General features: G+C 37.8%; 1 protein-coding gene across 2 annotated transcripts; it reads left to right on the plus strand.

Annotated features, from left to right (window-relative positions):
* The first annotated feature begins 1,175 nt into the window (after positions 1 to 1,175).
* Positions 1,176 to 21,510, plus strand: LOC140756386 (proton-coupled zinc antiporter SLC30A2). Of its 2 annotated transcripts, none has more exons than XM_073091859.1 (10): positions 1,176 to 1,543; positions 11,427 to 11,555; positions 15,376 to 15,538; positions 16,316 to 16,507; positions 17,369 to 17,552; positions 17,951 to 18,044; positions 18,473 to 18,597; positions 19,047 to 19,162; positions 19,300 to 19,476; positions 20,503 to 21,508. In XM_073091859.1, the coding sequence occupies exons 1-9, from the start codon at positions 1,427 to 1,429 to the stop codon at positions 19,443 to 19,445; spliced, it is 1,266 nt and encodes a 421-aa protein (XP_072947960.1). In that variant the 5' UTR covers positions 1,176 to 1,426; the 3' UTR covers positions 19,446 to 19,476; positions 20,503 to 21,508. The 2 variants fall into 2 exon arrangements, with proteins under 2 accessions (XP_072947960.1, XP_072947961.1); XM_073091860.1 differs by lacking the exon at positions 1,176 to 1,543 and adding an exon at positions 5,147 to 5,312 and having other exon boundaries at positions 20,503 to 21,510.
* The last annotated feature ends 476 nt before the right edge of the window (positions 21,511 to 21,986 follow it).

The following is a 21,986-nucleotide window of genomic DNA, read 5'->3' on the forward strand; positions in this document are numbered from 1 at the left end:
GACAACCTCTTTGAGGTCTACGCACTAAAACCCCCCCGGTGGCCGTCCTCGGCCCTTGGTGGAAAACACCGGAATCGTCAACATAACAACCGGAGTCCTAACTCGATGCCCTTCTATTGGGCTCTGCCCCGGGAGGAGCAATTTATGCTCCTCTTACATCGCCTGGCGATTACAGCGATATGCGACCACTCAATCCGCTGTCCTTCCCGGGTTCGCTTGCCGGACGGTTTGAACTCCCACTGTTGCCGCCTGTAACCCCGGAAGCCCCTTTTAGTCGCCTCTACGACAGGCAGGGGATACCGTAGCCTTATTCTGGTCTCGAGACTGCTGGGACAACATAACCGTACCTACTAATCTATGCGTACCTAAAAGAACTCTTAATACCAATGTATCTAAGCTACTACTCTACGACGCTTTCTGCAATCCCGACCGCAGCGTCCGCAGCTAAACCTTAACTTTTGGGTGCACGTAAATAGCACAAAGCAAGGTATAATTACTAAATATATTATGATAAACAGTGGCTATGATAAAAAGCAACATTCATAGTAATTAGTAAAATAATAATAATATTTCCCATAATCCGAAGTGCGATAAATAAATCGGAAACGTACTCTTCTATATCTGTGATCTGAAAATGTTTGTGTTATTGTGTTGCCAGATTTCATTTATCGAATTATTCCTATTTTAGTCATGATAAATGTCAAAATACTGTGGGAGTGAGAGCTGACAAGATAAACAAAATTTGTTTATCATGTATATTTAGTGCAGTAATGAGAAAATTTGACAAACATTTCCTTCAATCTTAGGTGTAATAATTTATTGAAATGATAATGTATGTATAGTTATATTAAAACAAATTACAATCACTTAATAGTAGACGTCCCGAGTTTTCGACTGATTTCCCGCGTTTTGTTCATTATTATATTTTTTTGGTACAAAAGAACAAAACGTAATTTTGTTTTCACGGAATTTATGGTTTCTTTATAAAACAAGATCCTTCTTTTCATATAAGTTAATTAGTCCTTTTTTAAATTATCACCTAATCAATTATTTTTTTGCTGCGAAATAAACTTGTATGACTAAATAGCGGAAACTGGTTGTCAATCTACCATCAAATTTATTCGTAATTTCGTATGGTGGTAGATATTTTAAGATTGAACATGGCCACCCCATCGTAATCTACGGTCCCGTTTTCTTAGTTTCCCTTTCCTCTGATAATTTTATTTATTGTCCGATGTGATGCGCGATGGTGTTTTCGATGTGCGTTTTTGTTTTGTGAATTAAAAAGCCTTAAGTGGTTATTTGTATACGTCGGAAAATTTATGGGTTTTTTTTTGCTCGGGTTAATTGTACATTTCGTGTGGAAATAATGGAAATGTGCTAGTGTTTTTTGTGACGATTAGTTTGATTTGTACACGGCGCCAGAATGTCTGATGAGCTTGAAGCGAGGATGTGGGACGACGGGGGCTCGAGATACGAGTCCAGGGGCCGTGGGGGCTTCGCTTCTTCGGAACACCTAGATCGAGCGCCACTTTTATCCGAGGTAAGTAGTATTTTTTATTTCATTGAAGTCTATTCGGAAAATTCTTTGTTAAAAAATTAAATAAGCTTATGTTTTGATCCAAAATATCTTTATTCACTGCGATATAGATAAATTAAATACAAAACACACAAATATCTTCACGAATTGTACTTCGATAATTTATTGTTACTTATCTATGCTTACGTATTGAAGCTTTTTATAATACGTAGCGTATTCATACAGTATATAAATACAGTATTAAAAAAAGGATTGCTACTTGCATAATAAGTAGTGGAGATAATTTACTGATATAATTAATAAAGAGACAATATATAAACTAGTAAGTATTTAGGAAAATTGGTAAAATAATTTAATTCTATATGTTATCAAATCATTAAATACCATTTAAAAATGAATGATTGATTCATAATTAATTACAATCGTAAATTGATAATAGTATGAAGTATATCTTGATAAAAATTATATATTTATTTTATTCTCAATTTATCAAAAACGCATTTGATATGATTAATGATGAATGTAATAAAATTAGGCTCATAGATTATCATTAAGCTGATAATAATACAAGGTCATAAGAACTCATTAAATACTAATACTAATACACAGGAAAAGTGGCATTTTATAATCTAAAATAAGTAATCATTGAAAAAACAAAAGCTTGCTCTTTTAGTGATAAAATATCATTCTCTTCTATGTCAATTAACTAGCTTATACCTCTGTCTTTGCTTGCATTTGGAGGTTTTTTATCTATCCGTCGGGAACAGTACTTTTTTCTGGATAAAAGTTACCATATGTCCTTATCTGAATCCCATGACCACATAATTATGTACAAATTTATATAGTTAAGGTATAAAAGTGTAGCATATGAAAAAGCTCACATTCATATTTATATTATTAGTTGGGATTATAAGTAGAATGTATCACATTATAAGCTATCACCTTTATATTTGATTATTATTTTTAATAATATGTATTATTTTCTTTATTTTCACATTTAATTTCACGAAAAACGGTCCTTGTTCTCCAATATGATGACACTTAATTGACCCATCATTTAACAAAATCCCTTTATTGTGAAATCAACAATAATACATTTATAGTCCTTGCCAAACTGCTAGTCTGCTCTAAAGTTGTTGCGAACAGGTATAGTCACACAATTTCCTATGGCGACACGATTCATTTCTATATTCAGAGCGGACTAGCAGTTATATGTGGGCTATACATTATTAAACATAACAAAAACATTGTGCAGCTTTACTTTGTACCTATTTAAATATTAGCAGTTATCACAGTAAAAACATTGCAGTATTGAAATAATTAGCATTTATTAGAGGGACCTTATCTCGCCACAGTACATTATTGTATGATAACAGAGTCGCTAACTAAACACCCCCATGATAATGTTATGCAGCTACTGTTATCAAAATAATTATGTTACGTTTCAGAATTCCTTTCAGCTAAGTGTTTTATTATTACAAGCTTTTTAACTATTTGTTATTATGCCATCCTTCTTTTAATTGGTTAAAGATGTGATTAGACTATGGGTATTTAATAAGCTGGCATGAGTGCAATGTCCAGGTCCAGTATGCAAAAGCTACTTTGAAACACTGTATTTTTACAATATTTTCTTCTCCTGTTAAAACAAGTTAAATTATTGTGCTTACTGTGACGTTCACACCCTTTGCATAAGAGAGAAAATAATTCAATTAGCAGGGGGCATTTATTTATTTGTCAATTAATTTTGGAGTCTATTCCTAAGCTCTGCATCCTTTGTTTTACCACCGCTGCTCTTGGACTCCCCCCAAGACAAACAAAGTTATATCTACCTATATGGCCGACGCTTATGCGCTTCGACCGCAATAGAAAAGGCCTTATTTTGTTAATGTAAGTAATAAACCCATAACTGGGAAATCAGTGATAGGTATACATATGATTGCTTAATAAGGTCGAAAGTAAACATAAGTTAAATGCGAACGAGAACTAGTATGGTAATTTCATTAACATAAAACCATATGGGCTCTGAGATAATACCAAATCTGAGGTAATAATGTAAAGTTGCTTAAGTGATTAAATAACATACACTTCACGTCCTTTTTCCTTTAATGCGTGTGTACGCCCGCACGCGTGTAAATCCTTCGCAATCAGCTGTTTTTGAAGCTTGTGAAATCCTTTGTTTAACGATTCAGACGGCACGACCGCCATACCTATGTACTATAATATAATAATAGCAATGTTAAACCCTGCTATGTTCTGGTTTGTATGGTGTGGTAAGGAAGACATTCATCTGGCTGTTATCTGTTTGAAGGTGGTAGAACCCTTTGTGGTTCGGCTCTGGCGGCACCACCGCACCACCTATTTCTGCCTAATAACAGCAGTATTAAGGGCTGCTGTGTTCGGGTTTGAAGGGTGTGGAAAGGGAGACCTACTTTTCCGAAGCGTTTCAGCTTAATCCTCAGCGGTAGCGGCGCATCTGTGACCGACCTCCTATAGGATCTAATCCTATCTGTGGTTGATTACAGATTTCCATGGGCGGCAGTAGCCACTTTCCATCAGGTGGACTGCATGCTCGTCTGCTACTCCCATATTATTATATTATATGTTAAATAAAAAGCCCCTTGGAAACATGATGACGATTTTATACTTTTCTCGCGAAATCTATTACGATTTCACAAGGGCGTATTGAATCGTAAATCTTATATGTACTAGTACTAGTAGGTACATTATTTGCAAACTTTGTTACGTTATCGACTGTATTGTTGTTGTACATTGTTTGGGTTACCTAACTCTAGTGTTTCAGTTACAATACGCCCATTATCAATAATCAATCGATGCAATTTTTACCTACTAAAAATGAAAACTTGAAAATGTGCTATGTGAAGTAGTTGACAAATGTTAACCTTTGGTAGGCGAAACATTGGATAGATCGATTATCAATAACGTGCGTCAATGTAGTACAAGCCATAACATTTGTTTCACGAGACTCCCGGTGTTATTTACGTGAATTTATAAAAACAAAGTTTTTAAGAAAAAAGTGTTTTGTATTCTTCACAGAGATCCTTTCATTTGTAGAATGACGTTACTTAACTACAAATACCTGTATTTGTTTTCTTAGCTACATATACACTCATCCACATCAAATGTATGCAAAATTTTAGCTCAATAGCTTACCCCAACGTTGGGTGGTTTATAATTCAGCAGCAACATTTAAATATCACATCCATACGAAATAACATATATTCACATATTGATATAAATAAACATGGCTTTAAGTATTTTAAAACTACCCTCATAATAATGTTTAAATCTTGTTTGGTAAGGACTTCTATTCACGGATTACCTGTGCCGTATGATTTACCATTTACGCTAAGATTATAAGATATTTTAAGTTTACTTGAATGTTCCATGCTGGTAGCCAATAGGTATGCTTCGATCTCGTTCGGTACTTTTGAACTATAAAAAGCTACTTAAATCATACCCTAATAATAAATTGAAATATATTTACAACAAATAATTTCAAAAACGAAGTTGTCGTCTTATGAGTGGCTGGCCTTATGCATAACTGATTTTATACGGAGCAGGGTACCATACGGTGACAATGGTGACATCGTGATTCTTGCATGTGGATTTAAATCGTTTTACGTCAATGTTTTATACTCAATATAATATGTACAGAATACAGATAATAACATAGTATATTGAATTGTGTGGTCAATAGTCTGAACAACATCGGATATTGTTTTGAGTCGGTGCCAAAATGAATAAATTGCAAGTAAGTATTTTTATGTTATGCTGTTTGCGGTGAGATGAGATTTTTTGTCGTCGTGTCGTGTGTGACCAAAAGTATGAACATCCGAATCCAGAATAATAATGTGAATAGTTTTAAAATATATGCTTAGTGGCAGACTAAGCTCGTTGGAGGCCCATAGCGGAAATGTTGATAGAGGCCCGGGGCGGAAAGTTGATTGCGCCCCCAGTAAGAAGTTGATATAATTTTACAATCTTTCAAATATCTACGAGGGAACTGTAGACATTTGCAAGCCCTCCAAGATCAGAGAATGTGTCATGTTGTGGCAAAAGAATATAATTTTTAGTAATGTTTTTTTTTACTTTTCTACCCGCTTTGTTGCGAAATTTTGGGGCCTTATTTTTCCGCAGACATAATGATCCCTTAGCTAATATATTCAGATATTTATTATTTTTTGAGGTAAATACGAAATAATATACCTACTTCAAAACTCCAGTATTAGTAGTCTCTATTAAGAACTATTGAATAGTAAGCGATAATTAAATAGGTAAATCAAGCAGCAAAGTCAAAGCAAAACATAAAATAAAACTGTATAGTCTACAAGTATCTCTAATGTTTCCTCAAATCCGAGGTCTCGTGCAAATACTAATCGTCATATAAATAAACTGGCAAAATATGATCAAGCGATCTCACACGGCGAATGGCGCAACACGGCATTCGGGTCAAGTTCTCCTAACAGAAGGAATTATACTTGTGCTATTGTTCTTATGGTAAACTAGTCTTTACCCGCGGCTTCGCTCGCATTCAGAGGTTTTTTTTATGGTTACGTCGGGAATTATACTTTTTCGGGATATAAGGTACTCGTATATTCTTTTCTGAACCCCTGTCTTATGACTCTGAACCCTTGTCTCATGACTTCATTAGTACATACTTGAGACGTTCCGTTTTAGTTTTTAATAAACTGTAGCAAGGTGTCTGTGATCGATATAATTACCAATGATACTGGTTACAGAGGTTCAGTGTGCTTGGGCTATAGTAACTCTTTAATATCAAACGGGCTTTGCTACTTTTACAAATACTTACAAAAAAAAAACTGTCTAAGTCCTTGCTTTTTAAATAAATGCTAGATTCTAAAGTAATTCTTAAGATTAGAATACATCATTCAGTTGGAATTAATGATTGTTGTTTCTTCAATTTGGAATTTATGGTTTCTGTAGTTTCTGGAATGAAGCCACCAAAGTGACGTCACATTCGGGTCAAGTGCCGCTGCGGACTCTAATCTGTTGTGCTTTGTTTTAGCCCTTGCCGCGACCTTTTTGTGTTGAATACAAATTGTGTGCTTGCATCACGTTTGACGGTTTTATTGTTCGAATTGTTGTTATTTTCACAACATTAACGTATACGGTGCAACTGTAGGCCTTTTTATTGCCGACTTAGGAAAATGCTTCTATGTTCTGCTGTATATATTTCTTTATTTTATATAAATTTTCTTATACATATTTATTTCCTACGGTCATCATTGCATCAGAGGGCCCTGAAAGTAGATTCCATGATTACCATGTGTGGGCCGATGATGAGGACGTAGCAAATACTCATAGTATGTATGATAATACTATAAACGTTGTTATAATATTTATACTTAATTTTGCTTTACTGATAAGAGAATATTTCATTCTATAAGCATGACTACTTTATTCAAATGTTATATGTCACAAGGTAAGGGTGAATTCCCGCGTAAATGATTTGAATTATTTCTTTCTAATTAAATATATTTTTTATGAGTGCACATAGCGAGAAATTAATTGGCGAAGCCATGATAGAAGACTAAACTATCTCGAAATACAATATAAATCTCGCTTACGTCATAGCAGACGCAATTACACGACAAAGTGGGTACATTGTAAATAGCATATGTGGCGCCAAAAAAACAAATAAACGATGCATTTTTAATCTAGTGCAAGCTGTCTCACGTTACCGACCCCTAATAACAACTCATGTGATCAAGCCCTTTAGACTACAGCTTTTGTCAAAGATATATTATACACTCAAAAATATTAATCCTCCTTTGCAATCGATTGAAAATATCTAATAAAAGCGACAGAAGAGTTACAAGAGAGAATAGAATTATATAACTGCACAAAATTATATAACATCGATGTCAACCCATTATTGTCCCATTGCTGGGCACGGGTCTCCACCCAGTAAGAAGAGGATATTCCACGGTGGCAAAATAGTTCATCTCATTCATTTCGACTTCATTAAATTTTAAGATCCTTTAATTTACATCAGGATGGCCAAGTTTGTATTAGCATACATCACAAAACTTAAACGGGTTTTTTGTAATTCATATATCACAGAACTAACACAAAGAAAACTACTATATAGTTAAACTTGACAGTGGAGAGATTAAACCCGTTAAACCGTGCAACAACTCTAGCTAATTGCATTTCGCTGGCTTAACTGAAGACGCAGTGTCTACTCTACGTAAGTGAGCACTTGACGGTTGAAAAAACAAGAGGGGAATAAAGGTGGGAAAACTTTTTAACATTCACTATCTATATTTTTCTTATAGTAGCAGTATAGTGTGTTTTGATATGAAGGCGTGTTGAGACTCAGTTTCATGTCACGATATTGATCTGACACGCAGAAGGTTCTGACTTCGATCTCCGACTAGCCAGACTGCTCACATCGTTGATCTAGTTCTAGATCTGAGTGTGTATTTGTGCTAGTAGTATGACACAAGGAATGGAAGTGCAAGGGTTCAAATGTGGATAGGGTTTTTGAGGCATTTCATGTTAGTTCGTAAGAGTAGCAATGAGTCTTTGACTGACGTACGTAATAACTTCTAATTTTCGTGGGGTCGGTTAACCATGTCCAATATACTTATATAATACCTTGGTACTACTAAAGGATTTTTTATTTCCATTGAAACACTTTGTCTTCTTTTCAAAGGTCTACAGGTCTAAAGGCTTCCAAGTCTCTACAGTAATAGAGACCTACGACCCTACGAGTATTAGTATCTTCGTCAAGATAAGATATAATTAAGTCATGTAATTATGTAAACTTATGTAGACGATTGTGACTCCACGGTTTATCAGAGGTTATGTCAGTTATCACTGCCACCTTTGTTAAACATCACGAGTGCCACTCAACGTTACAAAGAACTTTTGAGAAAAAAACGCTTTCGTGGTTGAAAAGTTTGCACAAAACAAGCTCGTTAAGCTGTTCTAAAGTTCTCAACGTAATTGCTACTCTTATGGAGGTCGGGGACGACTCGGCGAGACAATGAGTGTCTTATACTTGTACAAAACTGCATTTTGAGGAAACTGTCTTGAGATAAGTCTGTTAATAGTTGGGGAAAATGGTACGGGTACTTTTTAGAACTCGTCACATTATCACTAATTCTCGGCATCAGAATTTGAGGAAAACTCTTTTTAATTCAATTAAGTTAAATTTGTTGTTAGTAGGAGAATTTGGACGTTTTACTACTTCGTCTCGGGTTCAGAAATAAACTTTACATTTGTTGTAAGTAGGAGAAAATTTATGGAGGCTTTATGGATGTCTTACTACTTCGTCGTCACTATTTCTCGGTGTTAGAGAAAAACTTTACATTTTGAGAAAACACTATTTTCAATTCAAAAGTTATTTCTGTTTTGTTAGTAGAAGAAAATGGACATTTCGACATCCATCACTACTTCCCAATGTCAGAAAAACTTTGCATTTTTATGAAAAGCTGTCTTCTATTCAATGTTCGAAATTGATCTACAACATCCGAAAGTGGCTCTTCATTTCGCACTGCAACATTTCGCTGGCTAATTACACACATACCTATTTGTTGATTTTGTCAGGCTTCTAATGAAAACATTTGCAACTTTGGATAAATTATAAAAACACGAAACTTGGCTCTGAATCAAAACAATATGACTCCGATTTTTGGTGGTAGAATTCTTGATAGTTCGTCAGCAATGGAAGCCCCGTCACACCTTTTTGCCTAATAATAGTAGTGTTACACACTAGCTGGGTTGGGTTTGAAAGTAAGTCCATATTGTAGCCGTATTGTAACTTAGTCATCAGGGGTATAAACGTATCGGTGGTTGTTACCTCGAGTAAGAGTCTAGGCCTACTTGGTGTTGATGATTTCAAGGTGGTAGAACCCTTTGTGGTTCGACTCCGGCGGCACCACCGCCACACCTATTTCTGCCTTATAACAGCAGTGTTAGGCGCTGCTGTGTTCCGGTTTGAAGGGTGTGGTAAGAGAGACAGACTTTTCCGAGGCGTTCCAGCTTAGTCCTCAGGGGTAGCGGCGCATCTGTGGCCGACCTCAGGTAGGAATATCTAATCCTATCTGGGGTTGATTACAGATGTCCATGGGCGGCAGTAGCCACTTACCATCAGGTGGATTGCATGCTCGTCTGCTACCCTTATATTATAAAAAAAAAATGATTGTTTATTGCCTTAAAACTCGTCATCCTTAGCATGTGCGAGATGAAAACATTTTTAGTAAACGAAGATGCTTTTTATGTGTAGTAGTCCCCAAATTAATACTAAGTTTCGAAGCTCCAGCCCTTCGCCGAATAAATTACTGAGTTCTTTTTAAAGACCTTTTTTATGTCTATTTCGACGGTCCCTACGTATAAAGCGACATGTCAAAAATTGCAATTTTTTTTATTGCATATACGGCTTGGATTGTCCATACGCGTATGCCTATATAAGATTTTTCTTTAAATATGATGTATTTTACTAGATTTACCATTCGTATAAGAGAACAAGTATAACATTTACAGGAAATAGGTGTCGTAAATGTGGATATCTCCTACTTATCGCTGTGTACGATGTCTTAAAAAGCGCGCCACTCGGCATGAACGCGGTCATGTCTAACTTAACATCACGTCTAAAAAGCATATTTTCCGCTATAAATAATAAGTACAAACACAAAAAAAATGTTATTATTTTTCTAAGCTATAAAAGTAAGATATCAATGTAAAATCTGAGTAAGATATCAATACCGTTTTCATGTTTCCTACGTATAAAGTTGTATCTCAGACTTGTCTGGCATACTTTTATTTGCCTTTTCACGTAGAAACAGTCATCTGTCAGTTCTTCTGGTAAATATTAAAAAAAAAAAAATATTTAAAAATACTAGTACAAAGTTACGAAAGCTATAACAACATTATAAAAAAAATATTCTTAAAATTGTATAGAGAATCATTTCTAGAGTGGTTTGAACATTAATTACGCTCTCCTGTAAACCTGCGTTTTTGACATGACGCTTTATACGTAGGAGGGACCGTCAATTTGTATAACTTTAAACCCCTTTTAAAAAGCTTTGGTATAGTTTTTTTACCCAGCACCCATGTGATATTTCATTATTTTTTATGATTCATTTTTTTATGATAATTCTCCCTCACAAGACGCAGTTTAAACATCTAGGCGCCATAATAACTTAGCATAATATTAATAATCTTCTATAATCATATTTGATTACTCGTCACGTAACAATTGGATTGAAAAAACCAGTGAAGCGAGCAGAATTTAACCATCGGCCTTCGGGTTGTTTACGTTGCAGACACTTAATTATTGATTGATAACGAAATACGCTGTGTTGAGTGGTGTTCTGTGGATTTGACACGTGGTGCTTGAACTTTTGTCTAAAAGTGTATTTTAAATAATAAAAAGAACAAGAGTTTTTTAATTTGAGGATACTGAGTATACTGACAGTGGATTTCCGATTCGGGTCCCGGCCAGCCAGACATGTTAATAATAATTGTTGATTTTTGTTCTGAATTTCGTTATTTGTCGTCGTCGTCCGACTGTTCCACTGCTGGGTACAGGTCTCTCCTCAGAATGAGAAGAATTAGGCTATAGTCCGCCGCGCTGGCCATGTGCGTATCGATACACTTCACATACATACCTTTTGATAGCTTTTATTTAAAGATCTCTCTGGTATGAGGATTCCCATGCGATGTTTGGCTTCAGCGTTAAAGCAATTCATAATAGTCATAATTTCGTGCGTGCGTGCCTGGAATTCGAACCTCGGACCCCTCGATTGAGACGCCGAGTTTCAACTACTAAGCTATCATTGCTTGGTTGATTGTCGGAAGCCGAACCTGTATATACAAAAAATTTTATTGTTCACAGGAGAGCTACACAGAGGTCCAGGTGGCGACCACCAGCGATACAGAGGAGCACTGCCACTGGACGAGACCGGAGCCCCCTAGCGCGGTGCCCCAGCTTCTGGCTGCTTTGGTGCTATGCGGCATTTTTATGGTAAGAACCTACATCTGCCCAACTTTTGCACTATTCTACTCGTCATATCTATATAGAATTTTATTAACTGAAAAATATTTACAATTATAATTAAACTTACAGAAAATTAAAAGAAATAAATTAAACTATAAATATAAAACAACTTATTTACAAAATTTACATATATACAAAAATGAAAAACAAAAATATAAAAACAAAAACACTACCATAAAAAATTGTCACCATCACTATATAGATAGGTAGATAAATATCTAAGGGTTTATTTAAGTGTAATGGACCACCATGATTCCCCATACCGTGGATCAATAGGCTGGGACTATGTATGTAAGACGTGTAGTATGTATAACATTTTGGTATTTCGCAAAAAACGGGGCAATCAGTTGCTTATAAGTTACAGGTATAACATTTTTATGCTTATTAATTAAGAAATTATTATGTACAATGCAAAAACTTTAATCTTTTGATACTAGTAATAAAAATAATTGATATTGCCATTGTTTTCTCGGGATAAATTATTAGTTGGTCTGTGACTGTACGTTTCAAGTTTTTTAAGTGGCGTTTATATTTGAATAGAATAGCGTATGTGAAAAAATAGGAAAATGTATACAAATAAAAAATATTTTTTATCTGACTATGGATGGTAATGTTTTTCGAGTGTGTGTAAGATATGCAATATGTATGCATGTATGTATGTCTCATTCTTTGGCAGCCCAGATGTCATTAGATTCGTCTAAAATGTGGAGTAACCATGGAATATATTTTTAAGCAATCTGTCTTTTTATAATTATTGCTTATTAATGTGTTTATGATTATTTTCCTCAGTTCCCTCCAAGAAATACACGTCACACGAGGCTTTTTAAAATAAAACGATTGCGCTCTAGCCTTTAGGCGGTGATTACACAACCATCTGTACAAAATGTTCGATTAGTTTTTCAATATATATTCTATTAAATTTCAGTGACCGAACGGCTAGATGAATAAAAAGAATGCCAAATATAGAGGTCGTTCACCTGTTATAGTTTTTGTAGTAACGCCAGATCGTTCGATCGTTACTTTCCGTTAGTTGCTGTAACGAAGTTTCTTTAGGCACAGATTCGTTGGGGCTAGTGTTTGAAAGTTGCTATTTTTGGGTTTAATGTGGGTACATTTTTAACGGAAGTACTTTATGATATAAAGATTAAAAAAGTAAAAACTGTCTTTTTTTATAATATAGGAGTAGCAGACGACCATGCAGTCCACCTGATGGTAAGTGGCTACTGCCGCCCATAGACATCAGTAATCAACCCCAGATAGGATTAGATATTCCTACCTGAGGTCGGCCACAGATGCGCCGCTACCCCTGAGACTAAGCTGGAACGCCTTGGAAGTCTGTCTCCCTTACCACACCCTTCAAAACGGAACACAGCAGCACCTAACACTGCTGTTATTAGGTAGAAATAGGTTGTCCCTGTAGTTCCGGGACTAGAATAGGGCTACGGTGTCCCCTGCCTGTCGTAAGAGGCGACTAAAAGGGGGCTTCCGGGGTTGCGGGCGGCAAGAGTGGGAGCTCGAACCGTCCAGTATGCTACCCCGGGAAGGACAGCGGTATGTGTGGTCGCATACCGTCGTAATCACCAGATGTTGCGGGAGGAGCGAACGCTCCCCTAGGGCAGAGCCCGATTCGGGCATCGCGCTTGGAGGACTCCGGTTGTGTTCCGTTGGAACCCCGGAGTTCTCCAATAAGCGCCGAGGTCGGCCACCGGGGGGGTTTTAGTGCGGTAAAAATCCCACATAACCCGACGTCGCTCCCACCTCGTCGGGTACCTTTTGAAGGTTTCCCCCTCGAAAAGAAAAGAAAAGAAAAAAAAAGTGTGTGTGTGTCAGCTACGACGCACGATTGGAGTTTACTCCTTACGAACGATAATTATGATATATATCGAATAGAAAAAAAGGGTAAATGAACGCATCTGCTAAAATGATAAGAGAAAAAACATATATCTGTAATTATTCGGATTATTTATATTACTTCAAAAATAGAAATGGGTCGTAATAATTTAATATAAGTATTACAAAATATTATATAAATATAAAATATATTTAATCAATTGATTAAAAATAATAATAATAAAAACACTAAATAAAAGATCTAGCTGTTCGTATTTAAAATGTATATTATTCATAAATGTAAACGATAAGCTTACCAATTAACCGCATCCATGTGTTTTTTGGATTCTTCTTCATTATCATCTAAATCAATTTCTTGCATATTTTCAAATATTCTTTCAACTTTAATCACTTGATGATTTGTTTAATAGTACATAAAAATACACGTATTAATGCATAGAAGTACAAGAAAACTTTAAAATCAAAACATTAAAACTTGATGGTTAGGTTGCTGTTTATGTACGTTGTATATAGATGTATATATGGGCGCATGGGTATAATAGCGCCATCTAGTGGCAAGTTTTATAAATTGTAAGTTTGCAAGTTTATCAATCTATGTATTTTGGTTCCAAATATTATAATGGTAACTTAATATAATTGTTTATATTAAAGTAAATTTTAATATAATATAATTATTTATATTTAAAACAATGTTAAACGTTTTATAACTTAAAACTTAATAATTATAATTTCTTTGCCATCTATAAAATATCCTTGTTGCAATTTACGGATGCAATTTATATGAGACTCAATAAACATGTTATTATATGTAATTTGGATTGTTTCTGAATGTTTTATAATTCTAGAATTCATTTAAAACGTATTGCTAATTTTATATAACTTATTTTGAACATAATTCATTAGCAATAATTCTGTAAATATTAAATAATACTGTTTTGATTTTGCCCGTTTATCGTTGATAGATGGTGCTGGTCAATAATGCATCCATTTTTATAAGTTAAATTAATATATCAGTAACTTACAAAAGCCTCTTTATGTTAAAAACTAATTTTGCTAATATTATATCTTATTCAATTGCTTACTGATTTTATATGTTACTCTTCTTTAAAAACGTTCATAAAAGATTGTTAATCATATTATGGCGCCAATGTTCATATTTTTCACAGTGTTTATAAATGATCAAACCTATAACTTAATTTATGCAAAAATGTAAACAAATTAGTTAATGACGTTTTAATGTTTTATATATTGCTAATTATTTTTATTGTAATAATTACTTTCATATGGGATTTGAACTTACTGTATTTTAAATTAATAAAAGCACTCTTGATTCATATTTTGGTTAAAAACGCTACTTCCTTTTTGAGAGGATATGATGATTGTAATAAAAAAGTGTGGATATATATGTTTGTCTCTTTCTACGTTACGCCTCAACTTTTCGTGTTACACTTGATTTTACTCCTCATAAAATTTCCGTACCGGGCCTTATAACTCAAATCGTTTCTTAAGGAGTAAACTCCAAAAAAAGGTAGAAATAGGTGTGGCGGTGGTGCCGCCGGAGTCGAACCACAAAGGGTTCTACCACCTTCAAATGTCTTTATATAACAATTATTATAAAAACAAAAACCAGACTGCTTAAAAATATAGCCTATAGTCACTTCCACAAACAAATCTAACGCCTCAAATGTCAAGCAGTTTGGGCTATAAGGCGTTCAAAGAACGAGGCATATGCTCGAAAAACATTACTCTCGGTAGTTGCGTTAATTCTTTGGTGAATTTAATTAAATAGGATTATTTTACAAAACAAAAAAGATACAAAATCGTATCGTAAAATTTACTAGCTACCTATTTCTGGCCGAAACCCGAAACCAAATCTTCGGTCGGTCACTTGTTTTATTTCTCAAATTTCTCAATACTCTCTACCCATCTATGATAGATATGCGAGCTGGTCGGCGGCTACCTGGCCGGCAGCCTGTCGGTGATGAGCGACGCGGCGCACATGCTGAGCGACTGCGGGGGCTTCGCCCTCGCGCTGCTGGCGTTCCGGTGCGCGAGGCGACCGCCCACCGCCTCCATGTCCTATGGTTATCGACGGGCTGGTAATGAATTTTTTCTTAAGTTCAATAAGTGTACCTAAAATAAGTTGTACTAGACGAAAAATGTTTGATTTGGGTAGCCGTATCTAAAATTATAATCGGATATTACAAAGATTTATTGATTTTTTTACATTTTCGCAACTGGCAAACGAATCTGCACTATTTTAGAAGACGTGTTATATAAATTGCATATTGCCATTAAAAAATAAAAAGAATGAAAATTAACATGACCTCAAACACAACCCAGCTATTTTTAATACAAATGGAACCATAATACAATGGCGTGTCAATTTTTATTTGTCCAATCAATAAATCACAAGCAATAAAAGCTGTTTTGTGTGGTAATATTATGCTACATGTATACTATACATGTGTAATGTGTATGGTAAATGTAAATAAAAATATATCGAATTGTTTTACATTTATTATATTGATCATATTGCTTATCAATATCAATGCTACATTTAGCGTGAAGCAAATCATGAATTTCGATGTGAGGGTGTGGATTTGTGGACATAAGTGTGACCTTAGTCCTGAAGCCACCCATCTGTGGTTGACTTAAAGTAGAATCCCTCTTTTAAATGGAGTCATTTACAGATGACCACCGACGTCAGCACATCAACAACATGAGATTTAGTAAACGAATCTCGTATTTAGGTATTAGAAGAAAGAAAGAACTCTTTCTTTATAAGAAAGAAAGGAAGAAGTATATCTACAAACTTTATCTATCTATCTATTATCTACCTAATATCTATCTACATCTGCTATATACCTTCCCAGAGGTCCTCGGCGCGATGGTGTCCGTGATCCTGATCTGGGCGTTGACGGCTGTGTTCGTGTACATGGCGGCGCAGCGCATCCGCACGGACGACTACAGCATCGACCCGGACATGATGATGCTGGTCTCCGGCTGCGGGGTCGCCTTCAACGTGGTGCTCGCGATGGTGCTGCACGGATGCGCTTCGGATATTGGTATGTTCTTTTATAGTTGGACCTAACGATACAGCAGACATGCTACCTGATGGAAAGTAGCCAACGTCGCCTTTTTTTTTTTTGTTTACGAGGGGGAAACCTTCAAAAGGTACCCAGTGTCGTAGGAGCGACACGGGGTTATGGGGGATTCTTACAGCCAACGTCGCCTATGGACACTTGCAACATGAGAGGAGTTGTCGATGCGCAGCCAGGTTTGAAGGAGAGCTCTTTTTGCACCTTTTTTTAAAAGCTCTGACAGCGCTCTGGGAATATCTCAGGAGGATGTTCTTAGAAATGTTGTTCTGGATGTAGGGTTCTTAAGAGGGTCCCGGGAAGGACGGCGGTATTTGTGGTCGCATACCGTCGTACGCACCAGACGGTGTGGCGAGCGCCAAGCTCACCTGGGTGGAGCCCGACGGGGCAACGCGCTAAGAGGGCTCCGGTTGCGTTCCTTTGGAGATCCCGGAGCCCTCTACGCAGCGCCGAGGACGGCCACCGGGGGGGCTTTAGTGCGGTAAGAATCCCACATAACCCTACGTCGCTCCCACGACACCGGGTACCTTTTGAAGGTTTCCCCCTCGTAAACAAAAAAAAAAAAAGGTTCTTAAGAGAGGGGTACTAATGGAGAAGTCCAGGGCAGTGTCTTTGTTGTGTTTGGTGACCACAGTACATAGAACTTTGTAGGAATATTTTCCGCGCTGTCTTCGTTCCGTTAATATCTACAATTTGCAATTGCGACGCGACTCGTTTCTATATTCAAAGTGGACATGCAATTTGGCGCGGCGTTTACAATTAAAATTATTTTGTAAGTATTTAACTCTGTTTATGATAATAATATTAATAATATATTATTTCGTACAGCCCACCACCACAGCCACGGCGGCGCGGCGTGTGCGCACGCGCACGCGCACGAGGCGCCGCGGCCGCGCTTCCGGCTGTTCCGGCGCGCGCGCGACCGCAAGCACGCGAACGGCGTCGTCAACGGCGACTACGGTATGAAGGACCTGCCCGGTGCCGAGGCCGCTGTTGTCACACCGCAGGCTAGGTGAGAACACGTTCTTTTATAATGAGGGTTATTTTTGTTTTTTAAAGAAAGAAAATTGATCAAGTTTAGAAGTAGGAAATGAGCGGGAGCGTATACTGCACCTGATAGTTTGTGACCACTGCCCGCAAGAGACATTTGGAATTAACCCCAGATAAAGTTAAAATTCTATCTGCAGCAGATGTTTGACCACACCTGAGGACTAAAATAGAATGCCTTGTAATATTGGCTTAGCCTTACTATAATATACTCTTTAAAGTAAAACACAGTCAAAACTGCTGTTAAATAAAAATAAGTGGACGCCTTTTCCTGTATAAAATCAACAAAAATTATACCACTTTTGTGTGTGAATGAATAAATTTAATGAATGAATGTACTTTAAAAGTATAAATGTGTTACAGGAACATCAATTTGCGCGCCGCCTTGATCCATGTGATCGGTGATCTGATCCAGAGCTGCGGGGTGCTGCTAGCTGCCGTCGTCATTAAAATAAATGTATGTTTATCAATTACGACTAATGTGTGTTTCAGTTAATTAAGGATATGGCGTTTAGTTCTAAATCCAAGAGATAATGTAAAAAATAAATATGTCAAAATATGATGTTTAGTAGCACATCATTAGGTGTAAGTCGTAATAGACTTCGTAAGTTTTGTTTAAACACATAAGTAATATTTCAGTTTAAAATAACCTCCACAGCAATTAAATATGACCTGATCAAACTGCTGAATAAACACGAGTCACTGCCCCAGCAAAAAAAAACTAATCTTATAAATTTGAATCAAGTAATCCGACATGCATAGTACCTCCATCTAGCGGAATTAATAGTAATTACATGAGAGTTAGAGTAACGCATAAGTAATTTAGAATTTTCTTATTTGTATTTTGAAATTGTAATTGTAAAAATATAACATGTGTATCGGCAGCCGGACGCGAAGGTGATCGACCCGATCTGCACGTTCGTGTTCAGCGTGCTGGTGCTGCTGACGTCAGCGCGCGTGGTGCGCGACGCGCTCGCCATGCTCATGCAGGCCGTGCCCAAGGACTTCCGGTGAGGACTGCCATCATCATCATCATCATCATTATTGGCTTTATTAATATCGTCTATCATTATTTATTAAAGGTTTAAAGGTATATATAAGTTTAAAGGTGGTAGAATACTTTGTGGTTTGATTCCGGTGCACTACCACCACATCTATTTCTGCCTCATAACAGCAATGTTAAACACTGCTGTGTTCTGGTTTGAAGGGTGTAGGAAAGGAGATATACTTATCCGAGACGTTCCAGCTTAGTCCTCAGGGGTAGCGGCGCATTTGTGGCTGACTACAGCTAGGAATATTTTATGTTATCTGGGGTTGATTAAAGATGTCGATAGGCGGCAGTAGCCACTTACTATCAGGTGGACTGCATACTCATCTACTACTCCTATATTATAAAAAAAAATCTACAAAATAGCCCTTCTTATTATTATAATAATAAAATTTCTTCTTGTCATTTCAGGTATCGTGAGTGCGTGTCGGCGCTGTCATCGATCCCGGGCGTGCGGCACGTGCACTCGGTGCACGCGTGGGCGCTCTCCACGCACCACACCGTGCTCTCCGCGCACGTCGCCCTCGGTGAGTGTGTCCGGGTGTGTCCGCGCTGGCGGCGATCCCGGGCGTGCGGAAATATTTGCGATGTGGAAGGTGTAATTTTGTACTAAACCTGTCATCTATTACTAAATTGATGTTTCATGTATGTACGTTTTTTGCAGACGACCTGTCGGAGTGGGAAGCGGTGCTGGGCCGGTGCCAGCGGCTGGCGCGCGAGCTGGGCGCGTCGGCGGCGACGTTCCAGCTGGAGCGGCACCGCGCGGCGCCCGCCTGCCGCCAGTGCCGCCAGCCCGCCGCCGCGCCGTGACATCTCCGCACGCTCAGCCGGTGTGCCCGCGGTGAGCCCCCAGCTGTACTAGTGCCGGGGCCCGCCGCCGCGCCGTGACACCTCCGCACGCTCAGCCGGTGTGCCCGCGGTGAGCCCCCAGCTGTACTAGGGCCGGGGCCCGCCGCCGCGCCGTGACATCTCCGCACGCTCAGCCGGTGTGCCCGCGGTGAGCCCCCAGCTGTACTAGTGCCGGGGCCCGCCGCCGCGCCGTGACACCTCCGCACGCTCAGCCGGTGTGCCCGCGGTGAGCCCCCAGCTGTACTAGTGCCGGGGCCCGCCGCCGCGCCGTGACACCTCCGCACGCTCAGCCGGTGTGCCCGCGGTGAGCCCCCAGCTGTACTAGTGCCGGGGCCCGCCGCCGCGCCGTGACACCTCCGCACGCTCAGCCGGTGTGCCCGCGGTGAGCCCCCAGCTGTACTAGGGCCGGGGCCCGCCGCCGCGCCGTGACATCTCCGCACGCTCAGCCGGTGTGCCCGCGGTGAGCCCCCAGCTGTACTAGTGCCGGGGCCCGCCGCCGCGCCGTGACATCTCCGCACGCTCAGCCGGTGTGCCCGCGGTGAGCCCCCAGCTGTACTAGTGCCGGGGCCCGCCGCCGCGCCGTGACACCTCCGCACGCTCAGCCGGTGTGCCCGCGGTGAGCCCCCAGCTGTACTAGTGCCGGGGCCCGCCGCCGCGCCGTGACATCTCCGCACGCTCAGCCGGTGTGCCCGCGGTGAGCCCCCAGCTGTACTAGGGCCGGGGCCCGCCGCCGCGCTGTGACACCTCCGCACGCTCAGCCGGTGTGCCCGCGGTGTGCCCCCAGCTGTACTAGTGCCGGGGCCCGCCTGCCGCCAGTGCCACGAGACATAAATTTAAATCCCTAAATTATTATCCTTCAACACTCTACGGCAGCGTCACCGATCGATACGCCAGTTTCAGTGGTACAGTAGAAGAACGTCCACCAGGAGTACCAATATAGTCATTCACGTACCCATACCCATTGCAGTAGTTGCACTAATATAAAATATTAAAACTCTTATTTTTTCGTATCTTTCAGAACCATAATCGACTTGAAGGCAACAATCAAACACCGGCTGACGATGCATATATTTGTGAAGCGAATACGGAGTATGGAATAACCGGAGAAAGATCTACTAGGCAACCTGGCTTGGAGTACGGTTAAAATGTGTAAAAGACTTCTAATGTGTGTTTAAAATACCTGTGGCACCATAATTATTAGCAATGTTTATAGATTGAGTGATTGAAGTGATTTCGGACTGTTTTAGGCAAACAGGTTGAATTTTAATAAAATACATAATTAATACATATACTTACTTCTATATTAAAATTGCTCGTGTCGTATTTGTCATGCGATTACAAACGTCCATTTATTCCTTTAAAATTATTTCTAATTAATTTATAAATGTATAATGATTGAATGAATGATTTGTCATATTTTAGGTCCATCGTTCAGTAAAATTATATAACTTAAAAAACTTAATTTACAGTCCGAAATCACAAATAAAAAAAGATGTCCACAACCGCTATTATTTAAGATCATCACCAAAGTACGGAAATAAAAATACATTATTAAGTTCAAATGTTATCTAATAAGAATAGTACAGAATTGTGTAATTACAAAAGGTCATAAGAACAAATACTATAAAGGTTATGTTTTATTTCACAATTTGTTATTATTTATGCCAAAAATATGTTAAATGTATAATTTTGTTGTATATTTATATATCGGCTTGTATTATTTGTGTTAAGACTAAATGTATAACAATTATTCCAAATATATTTTAAGGGAAATTAATATTAGGTATTGTAGTGTTATAAGCTAGTATTGAAGGAAGCGAAGGTAAATTTGAATTTATTATTATTTATTGTTGTATATTCTTGTTAAAAAGTATTTTAAGAGAATACCAAGATGGTTGACTGTAATAATAATAGATGCTTTCTGTAGTAAGATTAATATGATAGCGATATTTATTTTCATTATTTCTTTATATTACAATCTTTATAATACCTAATTCATTTGTTTATACAATATCATTACAAGTTTTGTATATTTTTGAGACACAGTGCATGCAATTCTTAAATTTGTGGATATTTTTGTTATTTATCTATACATTATTCTATTTTTTTATAAACATAAAAATCCTAGTTCATGTTTATATAATTATTATTTTTATATTTTTATTCATTCTTGTATTTACTCCTTAAATTAAAATAATAATTATTCGTACTTTAATTATTTTTTTATAAAAAATATCTAATAAAAATTCGCTATTTTCCTGTAAAGAGTAATTCGAAATAAATAAATTCGCTATATAGACTTACTTGGTAACAATTTGCAATCGTATACCAAAAATAGTATTATGATAGTCAAATCCTATCGAAAGTATTGATTTGGTGCCAAATTCTATTCTCATATTTATTTATTCATTTCTTAAGAGAAGGAGATGAACATATGCCATTATATAATATGAAAGAGTGGTTTAGAATTGATGTATGCGTTGACAGGCTTTGACGTGCGCA

This window comes from Epargyreus clarus, unplaced genomic scaffold, assembly GCF_041222505.1.
Source record: "Epargyreus clarus isolate Ecla_fem2 unplaced genomic scaffold, WU_Ecla_fem_2.2 ptg000035l, whole genome shotgun sequence".
Classification (NCBI taxonomy): Eukaryota; Metazoa; Arthropoda; class Insecta; order Lepidoptera; family Hesperiidae; genus Epargyreus; species Epargyreus clarus.